Source organism: Xylocopa sonorina, chromosome 10 (genome assembly GCF_050948175.1).
Source record: "Xylocopa sonorina isolate GNS202 chromosome 10, iyXylSono1_principal, whole genome shotgun sequence".
NCBI classification, from domain to species: Eukaryota; Metazoa; Arthropoda; class Insecta; order Hymenoptera; family Apidae; genus Xylocopa; species Xylocopa sonorina.
Window position 1 is genome coordinate 9642059 of NC_135202.1, and position 11387 is coordinate 9653445.

The 11387-nt window shown below is 42.8% G+C and overlaps 1 protein-coding gene across 3 annotated transcripts; it reads left to right on the top strand.

Moving 5' to 3' along the window:
• Positions 1-27: 27 nt before the first annotated feature.
• Rhobtb (Rho-related BTB domain containing) lies at positions 28-10259 on the top strand. 3 transcript variants are annotated; one of them, XM_076903642.1, is made up of 15 exons: positions 28-794; positions 4497-4861; positions 4944-5047; positions 5226-5423; positions 5928-6135; positions 6260-6502; positions 6586-6671; positions 6864-6990; positions 7143-7277; positions 7650-7673; positions 8081-8231; positions 8320-8450; positions 8574-8816; positions 8907-9055; positions 9138-10259. In XM_076903642.1, the coding sequence occupies exons 2-15, from the start codon at positions 4682-4684 to the stop codon at positions 9370-9372; spliced, it is 2214 nt and encodes a 737-aa protein (XP_076759757.1). In that variant the 5' UTR covers positions 28-794; positions 4497-4681; the 3' UTR covers positions 9373-10259. The 3 variants fall into 3 exon arrangements, with proteins under 3 accessions (XP_076759757.1, XP_076759759.1, XP_076759758.1); XM_076903643.1 differs by lacking the exon at positions 28-794 and adding an exon at positions 3726-3973; XM_076903644.1 differs by lacking the exon at positions 7650-7673 and having other exon boundaries at positions 654-794.
• Positions 10260-11387: the final 1128 nt, after the last annotated feature.

The window sequence follows — 11387 nt, forward strand, 5'->3', positions numbered from 1 at the left end:
ATTATCACACAGGTTGATCTATTAGTGGCCAATATCGGAGAGGTGCGGTGAACGTGACAGACCGTCGAAGCGACGAGGGCCGATCTAAATCCATGAGGGCTGTCCACCACGCTCGACTGCTCCGTTCCCCACTTCTTCGATTCGCCAGGACGTCAGCTGGAACTTGCGTGGTGCGTCCTGGGTGTGCAGCGTGCCGCTGCAGCTTCTAGTCCATTGTCACGACCCGAAAGACGTAAGGGACAGGAGGAGAGGAGAGAAGACCACGGTGAAAGCCGTGTCAGACGATCAGACTGCGTCTCGATTAGGCTTGTGTCATCGCGTCTGGATCTACTTAACTTCGCCTCCGACAGTGTGGTTCGATTTGTTTTACCGTTTTTATGCCACGGATCCCTGTGAACCGCGAGTCGTGGAACGCGAGTTTATGGACTCGTCTCGTTTGAACTGAGGATATTGTTTGATTGTACAAACCATAGTGCGTGTGAACGGGACGTGACTCCGTGTGTTTACGGAACTCGTTTAGTCTACGTAGCTGGTACGTCGCGGACGTAGATACATAGTTGAGGCTATTAAATCCGTTCCCGTTTGCCCCATGTTTCAACGTGCACGGAGAAATCGGCGTGAACGTTCTTCATAATCATCCTCTGGTTGTCGTCGATGAAACGTCGGTGACTGTGCCGATCTTCTCTCGTGGGCAACTGTGAGCACTCGTCCTAAGACAGAGAATTCGTAAGGAACCACTGCCAGCTCTTAAGAGTCGCTCGTCGGGCAGATCTACGGGCACGTCTTCTGACTTGGTAAGTGCGACAATTTAAACTTTAACGCCCCTATGACGTAGAATACGCGTACGACGCAACGAGTTTTGCCACTGATCGTTAACTGTTGGTTAGTCCGCGAAAACACCGAGGGGATCACCTACGAGTGCTCTGTCTCCATAAGGAAACCCGATGTCCTCACGAAAACGTCATACCGTGTCGACTATTCATGCCAGTTGATCGTGCTCTCTATGCATTCTCTCTGTCTAACCTCTCCGTTGCTTATGTAAGAGAGGCACACTGCATGTAGATAGTGTCCCTGGCGTAATGGTTGCACAGAACGATCGCACGTGGATTTTTCCTAGTACAGTCATTCAATTTCATCTTCTGGTGCAAAACAATTGTATCAGCGGCGGTCTTCTCCAAGTAATTCGTAATGGAAGATGTATACTGTGCAATGAACGCTGATAGGGGACACCCAGAGGGAATAAACTCGGTTAAAACGTTCCATTAGTGAAGTAAGCCTCTAAGGAAAAGTGAACGTATTAGAAGAACTAGTAGTTTATGTCCGAATAGTTCATTGATTAGAAGAATAGCACTTATATTACTTAAGTAAGATATAAAATAATATTCTTATGTAATGGTAGTTGTATTTTACTCAGAACGACATGGCTTATTGAAAATTTCTCAAATTCAAATTGAATACCAAAGCTCAATTTCGCAAAAACGAAACGACTAGTTAGAGTAATTTTCATAGAATGGATCAGTTTGGCTTCCATCTAATGCAATTATCGAGGGTCACCAATAAATAATCCACATGATCACGGTTACTTACCATTCAAGTAAATGATCAATGGCAAATGAGTTGTCGCGATTAAAGACATGATTTTTCAAATATCCAAGCATGGAAATGATGGAGGAGCAACGAGCGTAATCGCGCGAGCGTTGAAAGCGATTAGCCGCTGAAAGAGGTCGGCAATAGGAGCAGCGTTTACTTAATTAATGCGGCCGGTGCGCGGCTCGTTGACCCCACCGCAATTCTCGGACTTGCGGATCGTCCTTCGACGGAATTGATTTACCGGCCGAGCAGGGACGCAAATGCTGTTCCTTCACCAGTTCAAACGCGCCACCATTTTTTTCCTCTTCTTTCTTTTCTCTCCTTGCACTCCGTTCCATCTTTTCCGCTGACCCCACGACGATTTGTTCTTCTGCAATGCGTCAACAGACTTTTCGCACGCAATACGTATCTGTGCCGCATTGAGTCTCACTTTTAAGCTGTTCCTCCAGTAGATCTTGATAGGACTGATCGATTAAATCCAAGACTAGCGTGGTTACAGATGGTTGCTTCGCGAGTAGACTGATTATTTAAACGTGACACTCTTGATGGAATGGAATCGTAGAATGTTTCGGTGCGCTGAATCGCAGATGATTTTGCAGACGAGTGCTCGGTTCTTGAATGAAATTGAGGAATTTCGAGATTGTCAACAAGTTGCAAATAAACGATCGAAAATATATATGGGAATGTAGAAAGTATTTGCACACAATTCTTGCGATTGTAGCGTCGATGGATAGGTATCGATCGGTTAGGTCTAGGTCGACAGCATCAATTTCGAGAGAGTATCGAGGATTTAAATGCTTTTCGGACGAAATCATTTTCTGGTATCTTCTCAGCGATGACCTACTTGCAAAGTTTCATTCAAAGTCGGTGCGTAATGTTCCAAGTGCTCCTCTTCGTGAATGAACCGCCAAAATTAACGTTCATCCGTCTGAAATGAAGCGAAATCGAGTAAATTTTCGTTGCCAATTTGTAATATGAAATGAAGTATATCTTTAATGCTATTGATAAATACGGTTTGAATCACAATATTCATGTAACTGATCAGTTCTACTGCACTCAATTCTAGGTCATCATAACAACCGTACGATAAGTTCAAGTGCAGTGCCATCGAGTGTCCTCTTCATCCACCGAATCGTTGATCGTTCCAGTCCGCCCGGTAATTCACCGCAAACATTGGCAATCTCTATGCGCCACGTAACTGGGTAGCGTTTAAAGATCGATAAAACCTTGCAATAGGTCGACGACAACTCACGAGGTGAACTGCGACAGACAAAGTCATCTTTAATTACTGTTTATACATAAGTAATCGCGAGCGTGCCGCGATTATATCTATCGCCTCAGTCTTTTAGTTTCTACCCTTTTTTCCATTACTTCACGATGGGAAAAGTTTCTTGAAAAGTCCCCTCAACGGCAGAGCTGAGTTAGCATGTGATCGCTACGCGAAATTGCTTGTCCTTCAAGAAATTGTCGGCCAAGTGCTTCTTTCTAAAAAGGTTTCAACACGTTTAATCCGAATTTTTGTGGAGAATACAATTTAATTTCACTTTCTTCTCCTTTTTGGCTTTTATAAAACGGTTGCGAGAGTTTTATGATCAATTCTGAAACTTTGATTGAAACTCGCGTATTTCTATTTTGCATACAACCTATTTTCTGGATCTTGCACGAACAGAAGTGGGTTTCATCGACCGTCCGATCCTTTTGCGAAATGATTGAGAGGCAGATTCTTACCGTCGGATTGGATTCATTCACAGAGACGAAGACAAGCTGCGCTTGGGCCACGGGCCAATGTATCGAGCGGAGTAGAGTTTCGATTTTCACGTCGTGACTCACTTTGATTGTTCTGCATACACGTATAGACGTTGTCACCTGGCACCGGTTATCGATACGTATGCTTCAAACATTATTTTATAGGATAGTTCTCTGGCATGTCCATCTGTGTCATTTAAAGTTAGTTTGTTAATCTATTCGATTGTTTCGTGACTACCCAACCCAACGTTTCAACATTTCGTATTGTCCCACGTGCATGTAAGTACACGTACCGAGCATCGTACTAAACTATCGTGAAAATATCTGGCTTTCGTGCTTGATATAAATAAAGGCTGGTGTATTTCGGGGGCTGAACGAAGGTTCGAAGTTCGGTTAAAGGCGCATGATACGATCGACGGCTGTCGTCCAGTAGTTAAAGCTAGCGGTGAACGGACAGAACCCCTTGGACGTTCTATGCGTTGAATTGTTTCACGGTTAAGGTGATAGGCGGGGTTGAGGTTGATGTTGCAAAGGTTCGATACTAAATATAGTGGAGGCGCTTACGGGGTCAAATCAATAGGCATTCTGCGTATACATATATATGCATGTACGGTGCCTGAACGTCTGAACGTTGCATGTAAGCTCAAAATACCGACGCCTATATGGTCTTCTTGTTCGCAGGTCTGTGCATCAGCATCTCCTTACTTTTGAGATAGTATCTCGACCATATTTTACGCTACTGTGTTCAAGCACTTAAGATCATTAAGCTCATGCTTCATCCTTTACTTCTTGTTTAACATCCTCGTTCTCGCAGAAAAAAGCTTGGTTTCCATAAAATCCCACTTTACCTAAAAGCACAAACAAAAAGGAAAAGAGAAAGAGCATGACTCCATCGGAGAATTTAATTACAAGCAACCTACACGCAACGAAAGACCAAACGCACTCACAACACAAAGTCCATTACATAATTCAACCCGTCACGCGACGATGGCTAAGTAACAAGCCAGCCCTCATTCGCCAATATATAATAATTCCTCCTTCCCCTTTAACAGTCTCCGATAATAATTAGACTGTTTCTAGAATTCCACCAAGGGCATCGCGTGTCGCGCGTGCATCCACTGGCTGTCGCCAAGTGGTGTCCAACGATTTTTCGGTTCCAGTTTCAGCTTCAGCCGTAGCTCGTGAAGACCGCGTGGATCGACGCGGTGCCCATCGTCCACGGTGAAGATCGGATGTGGAAGTTGCGCCGTTCGATTTGGGGAACGGTAGCAACGGAGGTAGCCGCGTGTTCGTACGACCTGGCACGTGGGCGGGCGCTTTGGATGAGCAGGGGTGATTGTCGGTGATGGACAATGAGCAGCCGCATCAGGAACTGGTCAAGTGCGTGGTCGTCGGCGACACGGCTGTTGGGAAGACCAGGCTGATCTGTGCCAGGGCCTGCAACAAACACGTGTCACTATCGCAGTTATTGACGACCCACGTGCCCACCGTCTGGGCCATCGACCAGTACAGAATCTACAAGGACGTAAGTATGAGAGGCTCGTAGTGATTATCCTGGCACTGTTCCTGATTTCTGACTGCCATTGTGTTTTCCATTCTTTTACTAGGTTTTAGAGCGATCTTGGGAAGTAGTTGACAACGTGAACGTCTCCCTCCGACTTTGGGACACGTTCGGTGACCACGAAAAGGATCGACGTTTCGCGTACGGCAGGTAACTTGGCACTTAACTTTATCTTCCAATAATTTGTATTTTCTCGTTGCAGTTACTGTTTTTCCTACATTTTCATAATCCATACTCTGTGAAATAAAAATATATTATTGTTATTACTATTTTTAATTCTGATACCGTACGGCTATACATTGTAATATTGTTAACTCTGCCAATGCAGGTCGGATGTTGTGCTACTATGCTTTTCCATAACCAATCCCGTTTCCCTGCGGAACTGCAAGGCGATGTGGTATCCGGAAATACGACGGTTTTGTCCGCAGACCCCGGTCTTGCTAGTTGGCTGCAAGAACGATTTGCGCTACATGTATCGAGATGAAACGTATTTAAGTTATTTCCGTGACCGCAGTCCGTTCGTGAGGTACGTTATTGTTAACTATAGCGGCTTTTCCTATCCGCATTTAGAAGCAACACGCCCTTCCCGGAATCGATTTTTTCACCCTGCATAAAGCTCGTTCGAATACATCGACGATTCTTCGACGATTCCTCGAACCGAGTCAAAGTATTGATTTCACAGATGTACTCTAGGGAACTTTCTAATCAGTCAGAGCATTTCCTACCCCTTTTTTGCAAACTAAATAAAAATCGTTCTTTTCTCTAGTATTTTAGAATTTTATCACTCTGTTCTTTTGTCTACATTTATGTCATTTGTCTAGTGAAAGTTTCGGCATGGGATTAATCGACCCTCGACATTATGTATCAGAGACTCCCCAGGGATCCTCAAAGTTCATGGTGACTTTCAGGATCTTCTTTACGAGCGTTCTAGTTTTAATCTTGTTTTATTACGTTGCGTTTTATAGGCTACGCTTTTCTTTCCAATTGGCTCTCACGTATTATTGGTATCAGGATCGTAAATGACTTTCAGGGCCACTAGGAAGAGCGATCTGGTGATGCCTGATCAAGCGCGAGCAGTTGCACGCGAACTGGGTGTTTGCTATTACGAGACCAGCGTTTTCACGTATTACGGCGTTAACGAAGTATTCGAGAACTCGATACGCGCTGCCCTAATCGCGCGACGCCAGCAACGCTTTTGGATGACGAACCTGAAGAGAGTGCAAAGACCTCTGCTTCAGGTACAATAATTATTTTTTATCGCATTACGTGTTCCTTTGAAAACAAGACGGAGTTACGTTTCTTGTGATTCTCAGTATGTGAAAAAATTGATTAATTTATGATTTTGATTATTAATAATCTTAGGCACCGTTCTGTCCACCAAAACCTGTCCCACCGGAGGTATGTTTGGCGTCAAGCACCTACGAGGAGAACATGAAAACGTTGTGGACGAAGCCAGTTCACACAGACGTGACTTTAATAGCCGGGAACTGTACGTTCTCGTCTCATAGATGTCTTTTAGCCGCTGCGTCTCCCGCGTTCCATCGACTTTTCTCTATGGAACTGGTCCAGGAACAGACTCCTCGAAGTTCCAGTGAATCCAGCATGGTATTCTTTCAGTTTCCAGTCCCTTCTCTATCTTTTATCTTCTCTTTACCTGCAAACAAGATGAAGTTAGTATATTTTTGAAGGTGAGTACGTTTGGCGAAGCAACGGTCGGCGACTTCAACGATGACACCGAGTGCCTGATTCGTATTGATCAATCAAAACCCGCAAAGTGAGTTTATCCGTTAAATCGGTTTAAGCTTCAACCTACTTTACGATGCAGAACTTTATAATCAAGCATTACCCATTTTCTGAATTTTTTATTCCTTAAAACGAAACATGCTGTATTACGGCGCACTACTTTCAGCTGGTGTTGTGATTGCAATATATTGCACAATGGAATAAATTATACCGCTTATTACAGAGTTTGGGAACAACTGAAGCGGCGTTCGAGCTTTCAAGTACTGCCCACAATGGATAACCAAAGGAAACCAGCTGGTGCGACCAGAGAACTCAATCATCCTGCCTTTCAAAATATTCGTGTATACTTGGTAAGTCTCCCTTCCTCTACAACTTAGAAAAATCACACAATAAAAAAAAGCTCAATAATTATAACGAAACCTCAATCATGTCAAGGTCTCATTTTATTTTATTTAAAATAACAATAGATTCTACTTTTTCTCTTCTGTTAATGAAATTACAGACTGAAAACACAAATGGGGTGCAACAACAAACCACTGTAGTGACGCTGTCGAAGCTAATTACGCCGCAGGCGATGCAGCAGTGCTTACAGTTCATTTATACGGGCAGCCTGGATAAACGGTATCACGATCTACAAGTACGTTCCATCGGTAGAATTTTCTATACGGGCAGGTACAGCTGTGGACCATCTGAAATATTTTTTTTTATTAATACGAAAGCTTGTGTATATATTCATTATTTTTACGTTTTTATTTCAGAAGAGTGTAATACTACCTTACACTTCAAATAATAATTATACTTGGAAATATAAATAAACAGATTAAAAGCGGTAGGAGTTTAAAAAAATTAGGCGAATAGAATAGAGTTTGTTAACGTTTATACTCAGCGACAGGTTTTACTGTATTAGTTCTAATATAATAATTTGTTACTATATACAAATAGTAAGTTTGAGAGTTTAAGATGCTCTCTAGCACGGTACACGGTAACTAACGCGGCTCTATTCTTTCAGACAGCTCCTATCGGGCTTCTACTGGTTAGTACAATGTGAAATACGTATGCTGACACGAGCACACACAAACACGAACACATATACCACACGCACGCATACTATAAACATATTTAGTTGAGGAGAATATCGATTCACCGAGTTACAGAATCAGCCTGTTAGGTCATCATCACAATCGTCTCATCTGTTAGCATGTTCTGTCTGAAAAAATAATATTGAAACATTTCCGTGAAAGATTAAGCGTCGTCAGGTACAGGGATCATTATTTAAAGAATAAAGGATTTCATCGCAGGATTTCATCGATCATGGATGCATGAAAACATTATCGATTTGTTTCAGCTGATGATCAAAACGGTGGACTCTTAAAATTTCATTTCACATTCATTCTTTATGACGATGGAATAGAAATTAATTTCATTTGTTTCGACCTACAGGAAATTAGACAGGCGGCGGAGTTCTTGGAGCTTCCGCAACTGCTGATGGTGCTTGGGACTTTGCAAACAAGAGACCAGTTTAATAATGATCTCAACAATCGGTACAAGCAAGTGGTAAGGCAACGATTGGAGGATATCTGCCTGGAACAAGGTACAATACATATTGGTTCGAATCAGAGAAAATTAATTCATGTTAATCGTTTTCCATTTTCCATTGGAGAATATGACTATTTTCTTAGGACTTTTTGCCGATGTGGTGTTCGAACTGGATGACGGAAGTGTCCCAGCTCACAAAGCGATACTCACTGCCCGATGTGATGTGATGAAGGCTATGTTTTCTGGCGATTTTCGCGAGAGTAGCGCAAAAGTGGTAAGTTTCCTTTTTATCATAAAATAATAATAAAATTGCCATAAAATTTCAATGATTCGATACGATGACGTTCGATTGAAAAACGTGATGATTCCTCAAATCACAATAGAATTTGATTAACAGATAGTATTCCCTGGTGTCCGTGAATACACGTTCCACAAGCTGCTCTGCTATCTCTACACGGATGAGGTGCCAGCAATTTCATCTGCCAGGTGCTTGAACCTCTTGGAACTGGCAAATCGACTCTGCTTACAACGGTTGGTAAACCTAGTCGAGAGCAGGGTGATCGAAGATCTCGAGAGGCTGTCTCAGAACGAGGGAAACGAGGCCGTCGAGAATTGTCTGAGACTATTGGAACCGTGCAAGGTCAGCACTCACTTCTCACACGACCCGTTGACGATCGATCGGCCCGACACGTGGTAGTAGCTCACTCTCAAGTCAATTTGCATGTCACAGTTGCATAACGCCGATCAGCTAGCTGACTGGTGCATGAACCACTTGTGCGTGAATTACAACAAGTTGTGTAAAATGTCCCCGCGGAGTGTGCGCCTTCTGCACCCGGAGAACCAGGAATATCTTAACGAGCATCGATGGCCTCCAGTATGGTATGTCTAGAAAATCTAGAAAACTTTGAAAATGACTTTGAGAAACAAAAGCTATAAATCAGTAATCGTTTTGTTCCAACAGGTATTTAAAAGATTACGATTATTATCAAAAATGTCTAGCGGAGCGTGATCGCGAAAATAAACCAACGTTAAAAAGGAACCGTAACCAATCCGGTTGCTTGTGCTTCTCGGGCACCAGCAAGGCCAGACGAGAGAGCTCCAACGGTGGTGGAGGCGCAACATCGTCAGCGAACAATGATCCGCAATCCGAGCGACCACTGTTCGACTCCATAGAATCTGGCGAACAGGTTGTATGACAAGAGCCTAGCGGCTTACGCCGCTCTGTTCGCTTCATTTTGGTCCTACCCGTGCTCATGGTCTTCATATGCACCATTTTTACTATTTTGATACTGCTACAAATTTATACATAAGGTACATTAAACGCCAACGAGAAAAGAAAGAAACAAAACAAGATCTATGCACACGCAACGCCCGACAAGTGTATCCACATAGGATTGCCTATGGGAAAACCGGAAACAGGTCCTCCAGTTCTTTTATCTTTGTCGTTTGCAACCAGAATCAATGCCTCTGCGTTGTATACATCGTACGCGTTTCTTAATTCTTCTCCTGTTTTTCGTTGCCTTGGAAAACGTCCAATCTAAAACGGAAACGTTAACAGACTCAACGTGGCCGAATTTTTTGTACAATCTCGATGGGGGTGCATATATGAGATATTGTATTTAAAAAAAAGAGAAGAAAAAATAAAAACTGTGTATGCCGTCGCTCCCTTCGGGAGAAATTCACACGGGTGTCCGTCGTTTCTAAGCGAATAAAATAAGATGGTGCCTTTCGTTGACGACTCGTCGTTGCCGCCACAACGACCCTAAATGGGATTATTATGCCGATCATCTGGACAAGTTTTAGCATTTTTTCTGATCATAAATAATGAACCGCAAATAAAGGTACAAGTCATCGTGTAAGTCGAAGAATACCTTGCATAGGACTGTCAGTCGATGAACACGATGAAGGCCGCGTTCCTCGACGAAGAACGTGAAGATTGCTCCAGATTGTTCATCCACTTTGGTCTCGTGACAAGTGATTTTTATACAAGAGTTACCTCGGTCATTGCGCCGAGGTCCTTGCGATTTCATGGATGCTTTGCAGTCAGTCAACGCTGTTCGAATTTTCTGGGTACGTTTTTAAACATCATTTTTAAATCAACATCACGAAAGATGAATCTATTTGAATAACGACGCATTAAGATCGGTTTACATTTCCTGCAGGATCGTTATGCGTCTAAGTTTCAGAGAACCTGGAACGATATTTATCAATTTCATCTGCCTAGAATTTCAATTTAATTTTACAAGAAAAAAAAGAAAAAAAAAGGTAAGAGGCAAGGAGATGTAAAATCACCGTTGGAAGAAAGAATTTCCAATAAACGATAAAGATCACCGTACTTTTATCGATGCGTGTTAGACTGAGGAAAACGAGCAATAGCATTTAGTCCAACAGTAGAGTGTAACGATACCGAAATGGTGCACATAGCTCTGTAACGGATAAGTAACTATTAACGATAAATCGACGAACAGGATTTTTACATTATTTGTACAGCATTCGACGACAGGCCGCCACAACGCTTTGTCTCTTGAGTTCCCCTTTCGACAAGAATTACGGCTTCTTCGGGTACGACCGCGGCAACTCGTATTTGTACTATTTTGTAACGACCCACGGGCTAATCGTAAGTAAAAAACATCACTATCCTCGTCGAATCGTCGATAACCGTTAAAACAATGGGGACACGTGCAGTTCGATCGACGTAACGTCCAATAAAAGCTGCAACATATCGATCACGGTAATGGGTTACTGCTGTAATTATTAAAAGATATCCGATTGTGATTACATTGATAAGAATAATAATATAAGATTAGGTAACGGAAGAGGGCGAAAGTGATACCATCGTTCGTAACGACTATACATATATAGTTACACGTATCTAACGTTTGTAAGGTAAAGGCCGATGTTATATCAGATCGTGTTTCTTCTCTAACGGCGAATCCTTGCGTATATTCAACACTTTTTTGGGCGACTTGTACTTTGTAAGGCACAAACTTTCCGGTCCTCGTACGTCGAAGAAGCGTAACAATGCATCGTTTAAAGGCCAGTCGTCATCGCGCATGTTTCAATCCTCGGTTTAAACGTAACGCGACCTGTAATATTAGCGGTCGGTACTACAGCCATTTAATACTCGTTAGGTCATCCTTTGCCGTGATCATTGTCGTTCAATTGATCCCGTATTGTATCGTCGCGCAATGAAAGTATGTCTGACTGTCCG

What these genes read in the sequence shown, in the direction of transcription:
- Rhobtb (XM_076903642.1), top strand. Translation starts at nt 4,682, where the DNA reads ATGGACAATGAGCAGCCGCATCAGGAACTGGTCAAGTGCGTGGTCGTC. An exon ending in AAAATATTCGTGTATACTTG is followed by an intron (nt 6,991 to 7,142) that starts GTAAGTCTCCCT and finishes ATGAAATTACAG; the next exon opens with ACTGAAAACACAAATGGGGT. An exon ending in AACGGTATCACGATCTACAA is followed by an intron (nt 7,278 to 7,649) that starts GTACGTTCCATC and finishes CTATTCTTTCAG; the next exon opens with ACAGCTCCTATCGGGCTTCT.